Source organism: Barbus barbus, assembly GCF_936440315.1.
Source record: "Barbus barbus genome assembly, chromosome: 5".
Taxonomy (NCBI): Eukaryota; Metazoa; Chordata; class Actinopteri; order Cypriniformes; family Cyprinidae; genus Barbus; species Barbus barbus.
In genome coordinates, this window is record NC_136733.1 from 41,249,202 (window position 1) to 41,271,464 (window position 22,263).

The 22,263-nt window shown below is 38.9% G+C and overlaps 2 protein-coding genes across 3 annotated transcripts in view; one reads left to right on the plus strand and one right to left on the minus strand.

Annotated features, from left to right (window-relative positions):
- The window catches only part of LOC306870149 (uncharacterized protein), a 141,051-nt gene that overhangs the window by 69,650 nt on the left and 49,138 nt on the right, over positions 1–22,263 (plus strand). The gene's annotated exons all lie outside the window — the stretch shown is intronic.
- The window catches only part of LOC306870150 (metal transporter CNNM4-like), a 44,947-nt gene that overhangs the window by 19,959 nt on the left and 2,725 nt on the right, over positions 1–22,263 (minus strand). For both annotated transcript variants that reach the window (XM_079417256.1, XM_079417255.1), the window contains exons 2-4: positions 1,978–2,121; positions 1,649–1,783; positions 395–564 (exon numbers count right to left, since the gene is read on the minus strand). In XM_079417256.1, coding sequence (XP_079273382.1) covers positions 395–564; positions 1,649–1,783; positions 1,978–2,121 — 449 coding nt within the window. The remainder of the gene's footprint in view (positions 1–394; positions 565–1,648; positions 1,784–1,977; positions 2,122–22,263) is intronic.

Sequence of the window (22,263 nt, forward strand, 5' to 3'; positions counted from 1 at the left end):
GAGCAGAACAATTCTTAAACTTGAAAAAAACCTTGTGACTGGTAGTGTAAAGGCATTGGTGAGCAGAAGAGACTTCTTTCCAAACATTTCTTTCTGATCCCAAACTTTTAAACTGTAGATGTCTTCTGAGGTCCTCTGAAATAATTGTTTACAGGCCATAGCGCACAACATGCAGATGTCTGCAATCTCTCAGGCCAGCTGAACATGTAGATGCTCCCAAACATCACGACACAGCCCTGACAGACTACAGGAGTCTCATTTACACTCTTCAGTTTCAGCATGTGGCAACAGAAGGCAATGCCAAGCACACGCTCACGCGGTCGTCTTAAACTGCTTAAAACACCTCGTCGTCTAACTAGCTTCAAAAGCCGAGACTCGGCTGAGGATCAGTTACCTGCAGGATGAGGATGAAGTAGTCCACAGCTTTGCCGCGCAGGTACAGGTAGTGATGTGCTGATTTCTTGTCGTTCTCGCTGAATTTGATCTCCTGGATCACGTCAGGGTGTTTAAGGATACGCAGAAGGACTTTCTCTGAGATCTGAGAAGGACTGAACAGATTCACCTCTGCAGAGACAGAAACAGAGACAGATGAGAGACACTCAAATCAAAGCCTTTGAAACAAACCGGAAGCACTTTACAATAAGATTAAATATGCTTTCTTAATGTGTTACATTAGTCAATGATAATAGTTTGTTTGTTTGAACACAATGAGAGCATTCAAGGCTATCTGCATGGCGAAAAACAGGCTAAACATAAAAATAGGTGTTTAATGTCTGCTGTTTTCTATGTGAATATATTTCAAAATGTAATGTATTTCTGTGATCTGCAGCTGTATTTTCAGCATCATTACTCCAGTCTTCAGTGTCACATGATCTTCAGAAATCATAATAATATACTGATTTACTGATCAACAAACATTTCTGATTATTATTCATATTTAAAACAGTTGTGTACATTTTTTTCAGGATTCTTTGATGGATAGAAAGATCCAAAGATCAGCATTTATCTGAAATAAAAAGCTTTGGTAACATTATACACTACACCATTCAGAAGCTTGGAGTCGGTTTTCTTTTTTTTTTGGGGGGGGGGGGGGGAATAAATGATAGAAATCAATACTTTTATTTAGCAAGGATGCTTTAAATTGATGAAAAGTGATAAAGAAATGTATAATGTTATAATGAAATATAAGATTTCTATTTCAGATAAATGCTGTTCTTCTGAACTTTCTATTCATCAAACCTGTAAAAACTCTACTCAGCTGTTAACAACATAATAATAATAAATAAATGTTTGTTGAGCAGTAAATCAGTATATTATTATGATTTCTGAAGATCATGTGACACTGAAGACTGGAGTAATGCTGCTGAAAATACAGCTGCAGATCACAGAAATACATTACAGATTAAAGTATATTCACATAGAAAGCAGTTATTTTAAACAGTAAAAATATTTCAAAATTTGACTGTTTTTGCTGTATTTATAAATGCAAATAAATGCAAGCTTGGTGAGCAGAAGAGTGTTCATTAAAAACACATTAAACATCTTACAGTCCAAAAACCTCTTGGGCTTGTTAAATAGAATTTGCATTGATGACTGTTGAAATGACACACATGCGTCAGAGTTACAGCGAGCCTGACTGATTGCTCACCTGTGGCGAGGAAGCGGTGAGCGGCGAGCAGCAGCTGAGGAGAGATCTTGACTTTAGACTCGCTCTCATGTTTGAAGGCAGAGAAGTCTCGCGTGTTCTTATTGTGTGCCACTTTATTCCTGGTGCGGTTATCAGCTGCAGAAAAATGCACAAAAACACAATGACACGTGCTTTTCTCCAGAAACGCTGAGCGCACGTCTCTGATTTCATAAAGCGGCGTGTTTACGTCTATGATGCAGCACAGTGAGAGGAAGTCAGAAGTGTGCGTTCTGGAGAAATGTTTGCTGTGTGAATTCATTTGAAAAGACAAGAGAAAACACTCCACTCACTGTAGCGGTCCGACTCGTCCAGGATTTCTGATTTGATGATCTCCTCGATGACGTCTTCCAGCGTGACCAATCCCAGCACCTCATAGAACGGATCTCCCTCCCCCTCGCTATTCACCTTCTGGACAATGGCCAGGTGTGATTTACCTGCAGGAGAAAACCAGTGATCACATCAGTTCAGCCGAAATCAACCCCATCAATGATAACGGAACAACAAATAAATAAATACTGTACTTGCGACTTTGTTTATAATAATAATAATAATGACGATGCAGTCAAGCAACACTCCTTAAAGACCTTTAGTATTAAATGAGTGAATGTATTCATGAATAAGAAACCAGCAATAACAGTTTGGTAGACCTTTGCATAAAGATAATATTCTAAATACTGCATAATTGTATGCATTTCATAATTTCATATAATTATTAATTATATATTATATTAATATTATTAGGGCTGGGTTTTGTCACAAATTTCACGATTCGATTCTCATTCACAAGCTTGCAATTCGATTCAATATCTAGATTGATTATTTTGAATATATCTCAGGTACAGTACATGCCAAATTTTCTCAAGGAAAAAAAAAAAAACTCAACTAATGCTGTAAAATATTTGATATTTTAACATTGAAGGTTAAAATTGACTGATTTGTTAAAATTACACTTAATGAAGTTTTTAAAATAATTATAATTTCATAATAATATTTCTACTTCTATTCAGGTTTTTTTATATAAACAATGTTGGCTGTCATAACATCTTGATGGATTTATTCAAACATAAATGAAACATTGAAGAACAGTAAAATGTATATGTTTAGTCATGTTTATTTTGTGCTATAACTAGTATTAAAGCGGAGGAGATGATCAGTTCACTGAGGCGCTACAGCGATCTGTCACTCCACAGTAAACAGCACCAAAACAGCATTTATTGTTTGAATACAGCAATATGAAAAGTACCAAAGCACAATGCTTACTGTGATTTATTGGATGGGAGGTGCCCTTCAATGTTCCGTCCATTAACTGAAATCAGGCTAGACTAATCCATTCTTGGGATTTAAGAATCAATATCATTCCGTAAAAATGATAATCAATTAATAGAGATGTTATTTTTTTACCCAGCCCTAAATATTATTATAATATTTACAAATGGCATCAACATGTTTATTATTATTATTATTGTACAGTCAAATAACACTAATCAAAACTCTATTGTTAAACAGAATCAAGCAATAATGCTTTGGTAGACCTTTGCATTAAGACAGTATTTAATTGTATTTTTCACAGTTTAATATAATAATTAGGGCTGTGTATTGGCAAGGATCTGGCGATACGATACGTATCACGATACAGGGGTTGCGATACGATACATTGCGATACTGTAAGCAAGGCGATATATTGGGATATTTCTTATTTTAGAAATAGGATATATTTTTTTTTAGGAAAGCTGTCATTAAGAACACACCACCATATGCAAAAACAATTCAAATAAATAAAAATAGTTTAACCAACACACTGCAGAACACACTGGGATGTATATTAGCAATAATCAGTCCCTGTAACATTCAACATTACTGAAGCACTTTGTGTGCAGCACGAGTAAAGGGGAAATATTCAAGTGCTTGCAGGATTCTTCACTTAAATGTATAAACTTTATTTTATAAAAAGACAAAAATATATATTTATAGACTCTGCTTTAAAGGTTCACAGTCTAAGTTTATAATTGTGACATGCAATATCATAAGATTTGATCTGAACTAAAAATGACATCTGCTTAATATCAATGAAAAATAAAGCGCTTGCAGGATTCCTAAAGAAAACTAAACAACTGTAAAACAATCAAATAAATACAGATGTTAAACATTCTCAGAAGTTTTTAACTTGGATTTCACAGGTGTTTCAGTTTGTATTTATGTTCTGCGTAGAAACGGCGAGACGCCACCTGCACAAAACACCCCCGAAAAAACACTATTTTTATTTTGATGAATCTATCGACTCATTTTTCGATTAATTGATTAATCTAAATAATTAATTTCCCTCAAAAAAACGGAGGATTTACCAGAAATATTATTTACCAGAATTTATTAATTAATTAATTTCCCTCAAAAAAATGGAGGATTTACCAGAAATATTATTTACCAGAATTTATTTAGGTGCAAAATGTAAATGTGCAGTATTTCTGAAAGAATACTTTAAATATAAAATCAATTAATTGGAGATGCTTTTTATTATTAAATTTTAATGGAACAATTAAAATGGAATCCAGAAAATAATGGAAAACAGAATTTGGTACAGATAAAACTGTAAAACTCAATTAATTAGACAGGCTTTTTGATTAATAACATTTAAGAAACTGAATTTGGAAATAAAACTGATTTCATAATGCCTTATAATTATAATATTATTTTGTGGTAATAAAAATGGATTTAAGTGAACAATAGCTTTTAAAATGACTTAAAGTACATATATAATAGCAATGATGCAATAATAATTAGTTCAAATAAAGTATCAAAAGCAAGAAACATATGGTTTTATTGAACAAAACTGTTAAAATACCTAATGTATTATAAACAATAGAGCTAATGTAGATTACGCATCACAACAAAGCCCTGCATCGCATATAAATATTTAATTAAACCATAGCTTTTGTGAATTCACAATTATGCTTAATTTTATTATATTTTAAATGGGTTTAATATATCATGCAGCCTTGGAAAATAGTCTAATAATGTGTTTTATGGATTCTCGTCCGTGAAATGCGCCACTTCCGGTGTTTTGCCGGTTAGTCGACGCGAGCAAAATGAAGTCGACGATTTTTAAAAATCGACTAGTCGACTAAAATCGACGAATCGCGACAGCCCTACTTTACAAGAAAAGATCATTGTCTGTTTTGCTTATATCTACACCTTTTACTTTTTAAGACTAAAACAAAAGATGGATTCATTGTTATTCTTAATTAAAAAGCACAACAACAATAAAACTAGTTTATATAACCTTTATTAACAAAAACTAATAAGACGAGGCATGGCAGGACACATCACATGCTGTATTATATACCGAGTAATAAATTACAGAATGTTTAGCAAACACTGAGGAATCAAATAAATAATAATATTAAAAAATTAAGGAAAGCCTCCATAGCGTAACGTGAGGTAAACAGCAAAGAGAAGCTTTTCAAAACGAAAACTAAAAGAACAGTAAAACTAAACTGGCTGTCGCTGACAGGACTTGAACACCAGCATGTTCACCTTCTCTGGTTTAAGAAGCGCTCTTTTACTTTAGCTTGAAACCAAATCTTCTGTTGCACCTTTGCGCTCGTGCTGACGCGGCGAGTATAAACCAGGCTCTACTGAAGCGCTCGCGCTGAAATCTGTCAATCTGACTCCTGCTACAATCGGCTCTGCAGCGCGCGCTGTATGAAGCAGACGCAGACATGCACTCGCACAAGTGCGGACACGACAAGTTTCTACTCGCACATTCTCAAAAAGTGGTCGCAGTGTAGAGCCCTGTCATGTTAATACTCATTAAGCAGACAGAGAATGCAGAGTTAAAGCTCTCCTCATCTGTGTTTGTAATGTGACAGGATGTAGCTAATAAAGCCTGTGCGGTGTGTGCAGACTAAACAGCCTGAGCTCGAGTCTTGCTGAAGCTTGAGAAGAAGCTTGAGAGTCAGTCTCGGCTTGAGAAGAGCAAACAGATCAGTTCAGGAGCACAGATCTCCACAGAAGGCGTCTCAGCGGGTCTGCATTATGCTGCAGAAGAACAAATGAGCCAAAAATCACAACCACAACATGAGAAAACGTACTGAGGGATGTTCTGAAATCTTAGAGGTTTAATGCACAACTACAACTAGGGTTGGGTATCGTTTTAATTTTATCGATTCCGATTCCCAGTTTTGATTCCAATGTGATTAAATAATGATATCAAACATTTATCCTGGGTCTCTTTTTTGCAAACCATTTATTGGAGCTGAAAACCATGAACAAAAATCAACAGGCTACATAAAAACTGGACTTTTGTTTTTATTTTTTTCCCCAATAGAAGTTGTGCTTCTCATGATTCTGAAGAAAAAAAATATTAGGCAACTAAACAAAATCCCATGTAATTTATGAATGACTCCCTCAGGATGTGCTTGACTCATTACTGGATGAATCAGCGTCCTTGAACGAATCTCTTGTATGTTTCAAAGACCAATACATTTTAACAGACCCTTTTCACCACCTACTGGCGTAACAATGTAATCGATAAATCTTCATTTGAAGTGTCAAATTACTTTCAAAAGGAGATTTACTCTATTTTAATCGCTACTGTACATATCAGAGTTTATATCTGAACTATAGACTTTTATAACAGTGCTTCTGTGATTTGAATGTTTGTAACAGAAATCATGATACGGTGTGGTTGAACAGACTGAAGCGGTTTCATTCATATACAGCTGCTCTCTTCAGGTCAGCAGCAGCACGAATGCAGCTTTATATGATCTAATCACACTGATGTAACCGTACGCTGCACGGAATGAAACAGATGAAACATTGTAATTTAGGAATAGAATCACGTTGGTGTTTCAATCATGTTCGCGATCTTTAACGATTATTAAATGAATGTTATGTTGGTGGTGACACCTCTCTTGCAACATGTTTAGCGATCACAGACTTAGCTTTTTTCGCAAGTCTAACGAAACTTTGGTGGGCTTAGATTAGCGAGCAAGGTCCTGGCAGATCGCTGGGTCACACCGGTCCTCACAGATGAAGAAAAAAAAAAGAAAAAAGCACATAGGAATCGATAAGCGGAAATTTTAATTTGACAACATGTTTCCGATTCCTGACCTTAAGTATCCGATTCTAGATTCGGAATTGATTTTCGATTCCCAACCCTAACTACAACCATAAACACTATCTACCGCCAAAACAATCATAAGAGAAAATACAATCTTTTTTTAATCATTGCCTGCAATACAAGACCGTTGAAAACAGCTTAAAGGAATAGTTCAGCCAAAAATGAAAATGTGCTCACCCTCAGGCCATTCAAGATAAGGAGGAGTTTGATTTTTCTTCCGATTTGGAGAAATGTGTCATTCCATCTCACTCTGCAGTGAATGGGTGCCGTCAGAATGAGAGTCCAAACAGCTGATAAAACCCTCCTGTGAGGAGTGAAAAAGTGCATCGGCTGTTGTCTCTCACATCAAAATCCAGTCTCATATTTGTTTACAGGTGTTTTGGACTGTTTTAAACGCTGCTTGATCTGAGCAGATTTCTCTCCTGATTCAGACCAGAACACTTTTTCACTGGAGGAAGCGTTATTATGGATTATGGTATTAGAGTTAAAAACTGCTTGATGGATTTGTTTCAGTTCCAGATGTTAACTGATGGACTGGAGTGGTGTGGATTATTGTGATGTTTTTATCAGCTGTTTGGACTCTCATTCTGACGGCACCCATTCACTGCAGAGCATCCGCTGCTGAGACACTGATGCAGAGACACATTTATACAAACCTGATGAAGAAACAAACTCATCCTGATCTGGGATGAGTAAATGTTAAGCAATTTTTCATGTTTGGCTGAACTAGTTCTATAACGTACTGCACTTTATGGAGCTATTATACTTGCAACAGATAAGCCAAGAATCTGAATGCAAATCAAAGTTCAACATTAAGCTTTAACCCATAGTAAACCATTATAAAGTCAAGGTTTAGCATGGCTTAACATTCTATAAACATTTTCTTTATAATGCTTTTCTAGGGGGAAAAGATTAACTTTAAAATGCAGCTGCAAAAAATTGACTTGAGACTCAACTTATCAGTCAACCTACAAGGTGAAGAATTCTCTCAGAATATTAAGGCAGTTTAAGATTTCATACTGACTGGTGCATGTGAGCATATCTGTCACACTCAGGTTTATCAAAGTCAGACAAAGGCACACTGAATTTAATTTCTTATAAAATAAGAACTATGCATATCCCCTGTACTTTCTGCATTTCACAAGGCAGTAGTGTCTTGCTGAGTCATCAATCCCTGCGGCGAGAACAATGCTCATCTGTCTGTGCATCACTGAACGGCTCACTGTACTCGATCCACACACCGTTCTCTCACAGCACTGCCTTTACGCTGTGAATAGATTCATACAGCAACACTGGACACACTTCATCAGTCTTCACTTTTAGAAGAATTAAAAATATCAAATCAAACTGATCAAAATTTTGCATTAAATTGGTCAAAAGTGACAGTAAAGACAGTTAAAAAGATCTCTCTCTCAAATAAATGCAGTTTCTTTCTATTCATCTGTGAATAAAGTGCATCACTGTTTCAACAAAAATATTGTGCAGCACAACGGTTTTCAACATTGATAATAATCAAATGTTTATTGAGCAGCAAATCAGAATATTAGAATGATTTCTGAAGGATCAGAGATCAGAGACCATTCCTTCATCCAGAATCTCTCCAGATCCTTCAGATTCACAGCTCCATGACGGTGCTTCTTCTCTTCAGTTCACCTCACTCATTTTCTACAGGGTTCAGGTCAGAGGACTGGATTGGCCAGCAGAAGCTTGGTTTTGTGCTCAGTGACCCATTTTTGTGTTGTTTTTGAGGTTTGTGTTTGGATTATTGTCCGGTTGGAAGATCCAAACATGGCCCATTATAAGATCTCTAACAGAGTCAGTCACTTATTGATTTTTTTTATCTGTTGGTATTTGATAGAATCCATGATGCCATGTGTCTAAACAAGATGTCCAGGACCTCCAGCAGAAATATAGGCCCACAGCATCACAAATACAGCAGTATATTTCATTGTACACATGGGGTACTTTTTATCCCTGTGTTCACCAAACCCATCTTGAGTGTTTGCTGCTAAAAAGCTCTTTTTTTAGTTTCATCTGACCATAGAAGCCAGTCCCATTTGAAGTGCCAGTCCTGTCTGATAACTGAATATGCTGGAGATTGTTTTTGGATGAGCTAGGATAAATTTTTCGTGAAACCCTCCCAAACAACATGTGGTGATGTAGGGGCTGTTTGACCATTTTTAAAATGTTTTTTTGCAATAATTTTGCAAACTATTTTCTTCAATTCTCCAGCTGTGGTCCTTGGAGAGTCTTTAGCCACTCAAACTCTCCTCCTCACCGTGCATTAGGACGATATAGACACACGTCCTCTTCCAGGCAGTTTCATTACATTTTCTGTTGATTGGAAATTCTTAATTATTGCCCTGATGGTGGAAATGGGAATTTTCACTTCTCTAGCTCTTTTCTTAAAGCCACTTCACTAATTTGTGAAGCTCAATAATCATTTGCTGAACATCAGAAATATATTCTTTGGTTTTTCTCATTGTGATGGATGATTAAGGGAATTTGGGCTTTGTTTTCCCTCCTATTTATATTTCTGTGAAACAGGAAGCCATTGCTGGATAATTTCATGTTCATAATCACCCTGGAGTGCTCAAAATTGTGAATATGAATGGGAATATTTAACTCGTAAGAATTTCTAGGGGTACCAATAATTGTGTCCAACATGTATTTGAGAAAAAAATCATATCAATGATATTTCCCCCCCATTTTAAATTCTCCAACGAAAGCTTAAAATACAAGATCAAAAGGATTAGCAATGCTCATCTTATATAGTAGACATTAGACAAACTTGTTTTGAAGTTCGATAATTTCTCAGAATTTGGTTAATGTGTCACGAAGTTACTTTCTCAAAACACAGCAGCATTTTTAAAGAAAAAAACGTTTATAAACAACTTTGGCTATTGAAATTACTTCACAAATGAATGGACTTACACATATCATTAACTCCTGGATCAGAACACTGGTGAACGTTCACTTGGGCACGTTCTTGCTCGTCAAACGTATAAAGGTGACCGTTGCTGATTTAAACCTGTTGAGTCACTTCTGATCACGTCTGTCACACCTTTAATGATTTATGCACTGCCTGACTATTGTTCAGAAGTCGTTACAACATTCATAGAGACATTCTCCAGGGGATTTCTATGAGACAAATCATTCTTAATCTGCACATCCTAAATGTTCGCACACTGAAGACAACAAATAAATGTATTTGGGAAGTAAATTCACAGTGTTGTGTCTCTTTCTGAAGAAACAGGACATTACTGGTCTCATCATCACACTGAGTCACATGCAATTACAGACACCAGAGCTTCTTTTACATTTTAAAAAGAATAAATAGTTCTCGTTACTGTAATTTTTCCTCATTACGACAACTCCATTATAATTTCTGGAATGATAATGGTTAGTCGACGCGAGGAAAATGAAGTCGATGATTTTTAAAAATCGATTAGTCGACTAAAATCTACGAATCGCGACAGCCCTAAAATGCATCACAAAATTCAAGATATGGGGGCTTTATATAATTTTATATAGTTAATATCACAAGAGCAGCAATGTTTTTTCCTCCAAAAATCTGCATGATTACAAATGTGATACTGATTTTATACAATAAGAAGTTAATATTAAGAGACTTGCGTTTTAGACACCATATTTCCTGTTTTTGCTTATTTCAACAACAAAAATAATTCCAAACACAGCCACAGCACTGTTTTACATCTCTGAGCAACATGACAACGTTTCGTTCCTGAATTAATCAACCATTTAAATGATTCAGTTCAGTCGCAATGATTCACTTATTAACAGTATTAATTTCACATTTAAAGTATCTTTTCTTTTTTTTATAATTTCAAATACCAGTATTCAATGTTTTGTTTAGTCAGTTAGTCAGTGAGTGAGTGAGTCAGTGAGTGGAATGAGTCAGTGGAGTGAGTCAGTGAGTGGAGTGAGTCAGTGAGTGAGTGAGTCAGTGGAGTGAGTCAGTGGGTGGAGTGAGTCAGTGGAATGAGTCAGTCAGTGAGTGAGTCAGTGAGTGGAGTGAGTCAGTCAGTGAGTGAGTCAGTCAGTGAGTGGAGTGAGTCAGTCAGTGAGTGGAGTAAGTGAGTCAGTGAGTGAGTCAGTGAGTGGAGTGAGTCAGTCAGTGAGTGAGTCAGTGAGTGGAATGAGTCAGTGGAGTGAGTCAGTGGAATGAGTCAGTGGAATGAGTCAGTCAGTGAGTGAGTCAGTGAGTGGAGTGAGTCAGTGAGTGGAGTGAGTCAGTCAGTGAGTGAGTCAGTCAGTGAGTGAGTCAGTCAGTGAGTGAGTCAGTCAGTGAGTGGAGTGAGTCAGTCAGTGAGTGGAGTAAGTGAGTCAGTGAGTGAGTCAGTGAGTGGAGTGAGTCAGTCAGTGAGTGAGTCAGTGAGTGGAGTGAGTCAGTGAGTGGAGTGAGTCAGTCAGTGAGTGAGTCAGTGAGTGGAGTGAGTCAGTCAGTGAGTGAGTGAGTCAGTGAGTGGAGTGAGTCAGTCAGTGAGTGAGTGAGTCAGTGAGTGGAGTGAGTCAGTGAGTGAGTCAGTGAGTGAGTCAGTGAGTGAGTCAGTGAGTGAGTCAGTGAGTGAGTGAGTCAGTGAGTGGAGTGAGTCAGTGAGTGGAGTGAGTCAGTGAGTGGAGTGAGTCAGTGAGTGGAGTGAGTCAGTGAGTGAGTGGAGTGAGTCAGTCAGTGAGTGAGTCAGTGAGTGGAGTGAGTCAGTCAGTGAGTGAGTGAGTCAGTGCAGTGTTTCCTCTAGGATTTTTTCCAGCTGTGGCGGCAGGCTGTATTTCCACCGGGGGGGTTGTCACAATGACACAATGATTTTCCCGTGGACCATGCCCCATTTCTGCTGTCATATATAACAGCATGTGTTTATAGGCAGCTGTCCCTTTAAGACCGAATGCACGGATCCAATATAATGATACACATGCTATTTCTTACTAACTTGTTTTCGTTCACTGAAGATGAATGACTGCGTTATCGAGAATGATTGTTGAGACGTCCATTTTCACATAATTCTGTATTAGATTAGATTCAACTTTGTCATTGCACATGTAAGGTACAGGGCAACGAAATGCAGTTAGCATCTAACCAGAAGTGCAATAAGCAGAGGTACAGGATATACAGTGCCTACAATATGTTACATATGTACAGAATACACAGATACGGCAGTAGTACTATGGACATAATTTACAAATTTTTAAATACTATCAGTATGATATACAGATGGGTGATATGAACATACTATACAGATGGATTGTACAGTAAATGTATGTACACTATGAGCAAAAACTATGAATATAATTACAAATGGATATGAATAAGCTATACATTAAGATATACAAATACTAGTGCAATGAACATTGAAAGTGCATAGAAATAAAAATTTCCAGTACATAGTACTCAGTGTGTGGATGTTTTTTTTTTCGTTTTTGTTTTTTAATCGATTTAATGATGGGGAGGGGTGAAGAGTTTGTGGTGGTGTGTGAGGGGGGTGTCATTGGGCAGAGTTTAGTAGGGAAACAGCTGTAGGGAAAAAGCTGTTCCTGAGTCTGCTTGTCCTTGATCGGAGGCTCCTGAAGCACCTCCCAGAGGGCAGTAAGTTAAACAGTCTATGGTCAGGGTGAGAGGAGTCCTTAAGTATGCCGCGAGCTCGACGTAAACAGCGTTTTCTCTGGACGTCCTCAATGGCAGAAAGTGGTGTCCCTGTGATGCATTGGGCGGTTTTCACCACCCTCTGCAGTGCCTTACGGTCAGCAACTGTGCAGTTCCCATACCAAACTGTGATGCAGTTGGTCAGGATGCTTTCAATCGCACACCGGTAGAAGTTCACCAGGATGGTTGGAGACAGGTGGTTCTTCTTCAGTGTCCTAAGGAAGAAGAGGCGTTGGCGAGCCTTCTTGACTAGGCTGGATGTGTTGGTGGTCCAGGTCAGGTCCTCCGAGATGTGGGTTCCCAGGAACTTGAAGCTGGAGACACGTTCAACAACCATCCCGTTAATGTGGATGGGGTCATGCGTTCCACTTTTCTTCTTCCTGAAGTCCACAATAAGCTCCTTTGTCTTGCTGGTGTTGAGGAGCAGGTTATTGTCAGCGCACCATGCAGCCAGGTGCTGTACCTCCTCCCTGTAGGCAGTCTCATCGTTGTCTCTGATGAGGCCAATCACTGTGGTGTCGTCAGCAAACTTGATGGAGTTGGATCCATGCACAGGCCTGCAGTCATGGGTGTAGAGGGAGTAGAGAAATGGGCTCAGCACACAGCCCTGTGGTACGCCGGTGTTGAGTGTGATGGTGGTGGAGCAGGTGAGGCCTGACCTAACATGCTGAGGTCTGTTGGTCATAAAGTCCATAATCCAGCTGCAGAGGGAGGTGTTAACACCCAAGTCACCAAGTTTAGTGATCAGCTTGGAGGGAATGACGGTGTTGAATGCTGAGCTGAAATCAACAAACAACATCCGTGCATACGTGTTGTTATTATCCAGGTGTGTGAGTACCGAGTGCAGTACTGTGCATAATGCATCCTCAGTGCCCCTATTACTACGGTAGGCAAATTGGTGTGGGTCCAGTGTGGGTGGGAGGCAGTTCTTGAGGTGTGCCAGGAACAGTCGCTCAAAGCACTTCATTACAATGGGTATGAGTGCTACGGGGCGGTAGTCATTCAGGCACGTTGGGGCACAATGGATGTGGACTTAAAGCATGTTTGCACAGTTGCTTGGGTGAGGGACAGGTTGAAAATGTCTGTGAAGACCTCTGCGAGCTGCTCTGCACATATCCTGAGCACACGTCCAGGAATGCCGTCGGGGCCAGCGGCCTTGCATGCATTGATCCGGCTCAATGCTGTGCAGACATCTGTGGAGGTGAGTTTGAGGGTCTGATGGTCTCCTGAGAGTGTGATCTTGGTGGCTGTCTCCTTGTTGTTATTCTCAAAGCGAGCATAAAAGTCATTTAGCTCATCAAGGAAGGAGACGTCTGTGACCGTTGGAGTGGAATTGCATGGCTTGTAGTCACTGATGACCTGGATGCCCTGCCACATGCGCCGGGGGTCAGAGTTGGAAAAATGCTCCTCTACCTTTAGCTTGTAGCAGTGCTTGGCCTTCTTGATGCCCCTCTTCAGGTTAGCCCTGGATATGCTGTAGGCCTGAGCGTCATCTGATCTGAAAGCAGTGTTGCGGGCTTTCAGCAGGAGCCGCACCTCCTTGTTCATCCATGGCTTCTGATTAGGGTACGTTGTGATCTGTTTCTCTGTTGTAACACTGTCAATGGAGGTATTGATGTAATCCAGTACAGAGGTGGTATAGATGTATGTATGCGTCTGTTCAAACACAAGGAAATGCGAATGAAGAATGAACTCCGTGTTTGCACGCGCTTATAAATCTGTGCGCGGGCGCCGTGTCCAGCAGCTGTGGCCACAGAAATCAGCGCACGGACAGTGAAATAAGTTCTATTCGCCTCGTCTTGCGCTGGAATGGCTTAAAATCACTTGAATGTGTAAATTGGCAAGATAAAACACATACAAATGATAAACGTTCACTCTATGATGGTTCATTTTTGCAATTAGTCTGTTAATCACATGCGAACCGAACCTTGAGGTCTGGTCCGTACGGACCACGGATCAACTGCGATCAGTTTCACAACTACTGTGTAATGTTGGAGGTTGAATCGAATCGTTACACATAACGTACACCACTACTATGATTACACTTAAGTTTGCGCTATGAGTGAGCGAGTGAGTCAGTGAGTGAGTGAGTCAGTGAGTCAGTGAGCGAGCGAGCAAGCGAGAGTCAGTGAGCGAGCGAGCCAGTGAGCGAGCGAGCGAGTCAGTGAGCGAGCGAGTCAGTGAGCGAGCGAGCCAGTGAGCGAGCGAGTCAGTGAGTCAGTGAGCGAGCGAGTCAGTGAGTCAGTGAGCGAGAGTCAGTGAGTCAGTGAGCGAGAGTCAGTGAGTCAGTGAGCGAGAGTCAGTGAGCGAGCGAGTCAGTGAGCGAGCGAGCCAGTGAGCGAGCGAGCCAGTGAGCGAGCGAGCCAGTGAGCGAGCGAGTCAGTGAGCGAGCGAGCCAGTGAGTGAGCGAGTGAGTCAGTGAGCGAGTGAGTCAGTGAGTCAGTGAGCGAGAGTCAGTGAGCGAGAGTCAGTGAGCGAGAGTCAGTGAGCGAGCGAGTCAGTGAGCGAGCGAGCCAGTGAGCGAGCGAGTCAGTGAGCGAGCGAGCCAGTGAGTGAGCGAGTGAGTCAGTGAGCGAGTGAGTCAGTGAGTGAGTGAGTGTGAAAGTGACAGTTGAGATTCAAATTCACGAACATGCCGCCATTTCAAGTCAATGGGACTTTTTTGCCCACTTTTTCATCCGCTGTGTGAACATCGTAGATCTGATCGCTTAGAAAAGATAAAGCACACCTCTCCTCAATAAGCCGGTCGATTTGACACCTCATTCATGGGTCTGTGACAAACGGTGCGGGAGGAGTAGCGAACCGAAGTTTTGTCCAGAAGAAGAATAAGAAGAAGCTAAGATAACAATAGTGATGCCTTTGGCAATCGCCACTAATAATAAGTTTAAATAGGATTTCAGTAAGTTGGCTTTCTCAAGCCAACTTAATTAAACAGACGAAATTTCAAAATTACAGTAACATTTTCCAGTACAGTTTATATGATCAGGGCTCCAGACTAACATTGGAGAGCAGTGGCAGCAGCAGCTGATTTAGTAACTGAACATGTAATATTACAAGTTTGGTCTCTTAGAAATACACATTAGAACAGGAGCTTGAGATGGGATGCAGATGTACATTTGACCGTATACCATTGTTAAAACTGTAACAGTAGGGGTGTGCGATATGACGATTTTTGATCGTGGACGATAAAAATGTCTCCACGATCTGCTTTTGAAGAAATATCGTAGTATCGCGCTACCGCGCACATTGTCAAATACAGTTCTGGCGCCGCCGTCTCTATATACTGTACAACACGACATACAGCAGTAGAGTTACTCAGACAGGACACTGCACTTATTCGCGATCGCAAAAGTACATTATTTGCATACAAGCCTTGCTGGTTAAATGTTTAATTCGCTTAATTCTGACGGGCTCCTTTTCTGAGCGCATACACCGGAAGCACGCGCACTAAAACGCCTGTCTAACAGCGCCTGATTACTCAACTAAGTTATATTTTGCGCTAATACTGTCAAAACACACAAGGTTTACATACAGACTGAGTTGGTTATCTCTAAAATGAAAGTAAATAGTTAAGAGAGAAACGGATGCGTGCCTGTACTGTATATTAGATGCGTGCAGCTCTTAAAGGGACAGGACACTAAACGTGCTGTCGACTGTCATTAAAGGGATAGTTCACCCTAAAATTTAATTTCTGTCATTATTTACTCAGTGGAAAACCAAACAGTTGCTGGTCCACATTGACTTTGATAGCAGGAAAGAAAAATCCTATGGAAGTCACTGAGGACCAGCAACTGTTTGGTTTTCCACCTTCTTCAAAATAGCATTTATAAATGTTCAGCAGAAGAAAGAAACTCATTCCGGTTTAAAACAACTTTTGAGTAAATGATGATATAAAAATACAACATTATGACAGAATTGACAGACAGATGACAGAATATTAATTTGTGGGGGAACTATTCATTTAACGTTAACAAAACAACAAAAACGCAAAGAGAAAAATCACTCACTATTCTTGACTGAAAAACTTTAATACAGTTGCTTTAGGAATCAGTCTATCTAGTGTTTTATTTTTATATTTGTTCATTCAATTTCATTGAATGCTCTGCTAAATACACCTATTGTACCTGGAAATAAAGCACTGTTTGTTTTATTTGTATATTATGTGTATTTGTAATGTGTATCTTTGTTCTTATTTTTTAATAAGAAAAATAAAATAATGACAAAGATTTTTTATCTTCACCCACTTTGGCCTAAATATCTGCCATGCATCTTTGTCTTTCTAGTTTGGCTGTAATGCTCAGACAACTTGTAAAACCAAAATAGTAAAACTAACATGACAAAGAATCGTGATAAAATCGTGAATAGTGATATTTCTATAAAAAATCGTGATATGATATTTTTCCCATATCGCCCACCCCTATGTAACAGCCTCATCTTTTATACATAACCAAAAGTACAGCACCTCATTATCATGGTAAAAAAGTAGCCTAACTATATGGTTTCTATGGTGTTTGCATTGAAGAACAGTAGCCTAAAAACATTCAATTACAAATCCACATCAACTGATACAATAATTAACAAAATAATGTAATTATATTCCATTACTCCTTCAACATATTTAGTATATTAATAATATAATAGTACTCAATATGAATATCCTACTTTTCTGCCACCGTACCATTGCTACCGTTAGTGTTACTACAGTAAAACTATGGTAAATGTGGGTGATTTGTGGATTGAAACGTCTTCTAACTGGATCGTTGTTGCACTGTTTCTGCATCAGTGTTGATGAGAATGACAGCTCCCATTTATTTGGTTTTAAACTAGTTTAAATTAAAGAGACGTGATTTGTTCTGGAGAACTCGAGTGCTTCTTACTGGATTTCACAGCGTTGTTTAGCGCGTGATCACGACTGGTTACTGTAATAAACGCATTCGCTCTAAGCTCACGCTGCGCTGTTTTCTTTTGAGGCGAGCGGATAAAAGGTTCAAACGAGTACCGCTATTTTATTCCGCTTTTGGTGTTTAACATATCTATCATGCACAACAGTGACAACGACTATCAGTTAGACTAAATGTCTTTTATCCAGTGCGTTTGAGTTTGGTAAACCCCGCGCTGCAAACACCTCTTAAGCACACAGAATAATGCAAGTGGGCATTTTTTATTTATTTTTGTAAATCGCATCTTTGAACGATTATGTAATCATGGCATCCATAATCGCAATCGCGATTGGAAATTTGATTAATTGTGCAGCCCTATTTCATACTTTTATGGACCTTGACAGTGCAATTTACTATGCAGTCAATGGGACAGTCACAAGCCTCCCGGTTTTCATCTAAAATATCTTAAATTGTGTTCTGAAGACGAACTAAGCTTGTACGAGTTTGGAACGACATGGGGGTAAGTGATTAATGACTAAATGTTCATTTTGGGGTGGAGTATCCCTTTAAGAACGTAAAGATGAAATCTATTAATATATAATTTGCAGTTGTGGTGCTCATTCATTTTTGGTGGGTGCTCCTAAATTTTTGCTGGTGCTCCTAACTTTTTAAAGTTGGGAGCACCAGTGCTACCAAGTAAAAAATGTAATTTTGAGCCCTGAGAACACAAGCACATGCTCGGTCAGCACTCCTGACCGTGACAGGAAGAAAAAGACAGGAAGAGAGAAATATCTATGACAGAGAAACACAGAGAGTGTGATCCTAATAGAATACGGAGAGGCTTACGACATGACAATAGCATCAGAGAGATCGCCAAATCCACTCAGCACAACCAAACACAGACCCAAACCACAACATCAAGCACAGCTTGGACAGAAATGAGGCTTTTCCTTTCTCTGACTGGCTTTTGATGCTGAAATATGCTATATTCTGTGAATGTGCAAGACTCCTTTATTAGCTGTAAATAACTAGAAGAATAACCAAACGAAGCAAACACTCAAAATCACTATGTTTGTGATTCTGATAATTTACTGAAATAATACTAATACGTGACCCTGGAGCACAAAACCAGTCATAAAGGTCTTTCTTTTTTTTTTTTTTTATACTAGGGGTCAACTGATATGTGTTTTTCAGGGCTGATGCCGATACCGATTATTACAGACCAAGTAGACCGATAGCCGGTATTTTGCACCGATATATAGGCCTATGTCTGGTGTAAAAATGAAAATGAATGTCAAAATTAAGAATAACGAGGGCTCTGACAAAAACTGCCTTCCCTGGTGCTGGTTGCACTTCTTACTCTTGTCTTCCGCCGTGCATCCATCTACAATAAGGGTAATATATAAAGAGAGAGTTAAAAGTGGGGCCACTGTATGCTTGATGATTAAGCCTATGAATACTTTACTACGGCTAAACAGCTTGGGGAAAATGAAAGTATTTGGCTTCAATAATTTACATGTTGTGTGATTATTCTTTTAAACAAAACAAAAGTTGTAATAATTGTTGTAGTAGTATTAGAAGATAAACCGAACTTTTATTTTGATGGGTTGCCATGAGGACCTCTGAAGTTTCTGTAGCCCATGTATGAGATGACGATCGTTTTACTCAAATGAAACTCTCATGAAGTAACTCTCAGAGCAGTTCTGGGGATGTTGTTCATGTATTTATGTCGGACGGCAAACACCGCGAGCGTCGCACACTTCAGTGTGTGTGTGTGGTGTAATCAAAACCGCACGTCTGTGCCATTCACATATACAGAGACACGCAGAACATGCAGAATTCATATTTAAATAGTCTCGTTGCGGCTTAATGTTTACAGATAGTCCATATCAAACCTTGACAAATTCAGTGACTCCGCGTTATACAGTAAACTCCATATATATGACTGATAAATAAATAACATTGAGGTGTTTTGCAACTTCGGTGTAGTGGATTGTGATTTACTGCAACTTGAGCAGCGTCTGCTGCTGCCTTTGAGAGAGAACTGATGCGTGATGAAGCAGTTCGCAAGCGCTTTCGGTGTGGAAATCTGGAATCTGAGGGTGCAAAAAAACCTAAATATTGAGAAAATCTCCTTTAAAGTTGTTCAAATGAAGTTCTTAGCAATGCATATTACTAATCAAAAATTAAGTTGAGATATATTTACGGTAGGAAATTCACTAAATATCTTCATGGAACATGATCTTAATATCCTAATGATTTTTGTCATAAAAGAGAAATGTATAATTTTGATCCATACAATGTATTGTTGTCTATTGCTACAAATATACCTGTGCTACTGATGACTGCTTTTGTGCTCCAGGGACACAAATAAAACAGCTTATTACACAGTTCAATGGAATACTTGATTTTGGTTGGTCGCTTGTGACATTCCGAGGTGCATTATTCCCCAACAACAATGCTCAATATTTTGTGTCTAATTATTTACTAATGTGACAAGAAGCAGTTATGGTAGAAAACCTGAATTCTGTGATAACAGGCTGGATGTAGCAACATTATTCCTTACATAATAGACTGTTTTCAGAAGTAACTGGAAGCAAAGCGCAGTTTCAAATAGCTGCATCTGCTCTTAAGTTAAAAATAAGGTGGCTATGGCACCAAAAATCTAGTGGGGTCAACCAGCAGAAAAGCTGGCCATTCGGACGTTGAGAATAAGCCATTCGTGGAGGTTATTGGCCTGTTTTTCTCTCTTACTCATTCATGCAACACTTAACCAAACCCAGCTGCCACAGCTCCACGTGTAGAAGCCAGAGACTGGGACTGTGTGGAAGTGAAGAAAGAAGTGACTTCTGCATAAACTAGAGGAAGTGCTTCAGAAGAGACACGCATGAGCTGAACAGAACAGAACTCACAGCCATAGCTTGTTTTCATTGAAGACACACAACACTTCCTAAATCATCATTCTAGAAGAGGGAACAGATTTAAGTCAATGATAATGAGCAGAAAGCACTCGAGAACTGGACTGACAAAATGACCGGTTGACTCTTGTGCACTAGAGCACATCATATCAAATATTTACATTTATGCATTTAGCAGATGCTTTTATCCAAAGCGACTTTCATTGCATTCAAGTTACAGTTTTTACATTTTTATCAGCTCTTGCTTTCCCTGGGGATCCCAAAAACGAGGATTATAATAGACTACAGAGCAAGCAGTCGATCACATTTCATATAAATGTGATGTATATGATGTTTAAAGGGATGCCAAATATAGAAGAATGCACCAGAACAGTTCAAGTCCTGAGTCAAAGCCTGCTGTCAGTACACTTGTGCAAGCACTGATAAGATAACCAGTTCTGCCCATTATTAGAGTCATGGCTTTTGTGTTGACAACAAACACGTGTGATTAGCCAAACAGCAGCTCAGTATTTATACTTATTATACAAGGCTTTAGGAGCGAATGACAAATATCTGCTTGTACATATACTCCCACAGAGCCATGGCTTGGTAAGATGCTTATTACATGGCTGGCTGTATCAGCGGCATCATAATTACTGATCACACGTGGAGTTATTGAATTAAAGACTTACTGGGAAATTATTACCATCAGGCCAACATGAAATTTAAATTTTACATCTGTAATGGGACATTTTCCAGGCACAACATGATATTAAATAAAAAAGGGGAGGGACTTGTTTTTAAACAAATAGAACTGATTTGATCATGAAAAGATCTTTAAATCAGAGTTATTGCAGTAAAACAGTTTTGTTAACTGTAATCAAATAAAGAATATTAGATTATTATATTGGAAAAAAATAAACTACATTTAAAAATTAAAAAATTATGGAAAATAAAATATTAAAAATATGAACAAACAATGAACAACTGTATTTTTTCATTAAATAACATTAACAAAGATTAATAAAGTGTGTAGTAAACGTAGAGTTCATTGTTCATTCATCTTTATTAATACATTAATGTTAACGAATGACACCTTACTGTAAGTGTAACCCAAAATTATTATAGGATTTACACTACCAGTCGAAAGATTTTGAACAGTAAGATTTTTAATGTTTTATAAGTCTCTTCTGCTCACCAAGCCTGCATTTATTTGATCCAAAATACAGCAAAAACAGAAATAATGTGAAATATATTTACTATTTAAAATAATTGCTATTTAAATATCTGTTAAGCTGTAATATATTTCTGTGATCTGCAGCTGTATTTTCAGCATCATTACTCCAGTCTTCAGTGTCACATGATCTTCAGAAATCATAATAATATACTGATTTACTGCTCAACAAACATTTCGGTAACACTTTATTTTAAGGTGTGCTTGTTACACATTACATGTACTTTCTATTATAATAACACTTAATTATGCATAATTACATACAAGTAACCCTGAACCAAACCCTAATCCCGTTGACTATCAAACACCTAAAAGGTCGGGAAGTCGTGGCCTAATGGTTAGAGAGTTGGACTCGTAATCCGAAGGTTGTGGGTTCGAGTCCCACTACCTGCTCCCCGGGTAGTTGGGGGTTCGGTGCCTTGCTCAAGGGCACCTCAGTCGTGGTATTGAGGGTGGAGAGAGCGCTGGACATTCACTCCCCCCACCTACAATCCCTGCCGGCCGGGGACATAAATGCTGCCCACTGCTCCGGGTGTGTGTGTGTGTGTGTGTTCACTGCTGTGTGTTCACTGCTGTGTGTGTGTGTGTTCACTGCTGTGTGTGTGTGTGTTCACTGCTGTGTGTGTGTGTGTGTTCACTGCTGTGTGTTCACTGCTGTGTGTGTGTGTTCACTGCTGTGTGTGTGTGTGTGTGTGTGTGTGTGTGTGTGTGTGTGTGTGCACGTTGGATGGGTTAAATGCAGAGCACGAATATCCGAGTATGGGTCACTGGCAGTATGTCACTTCAC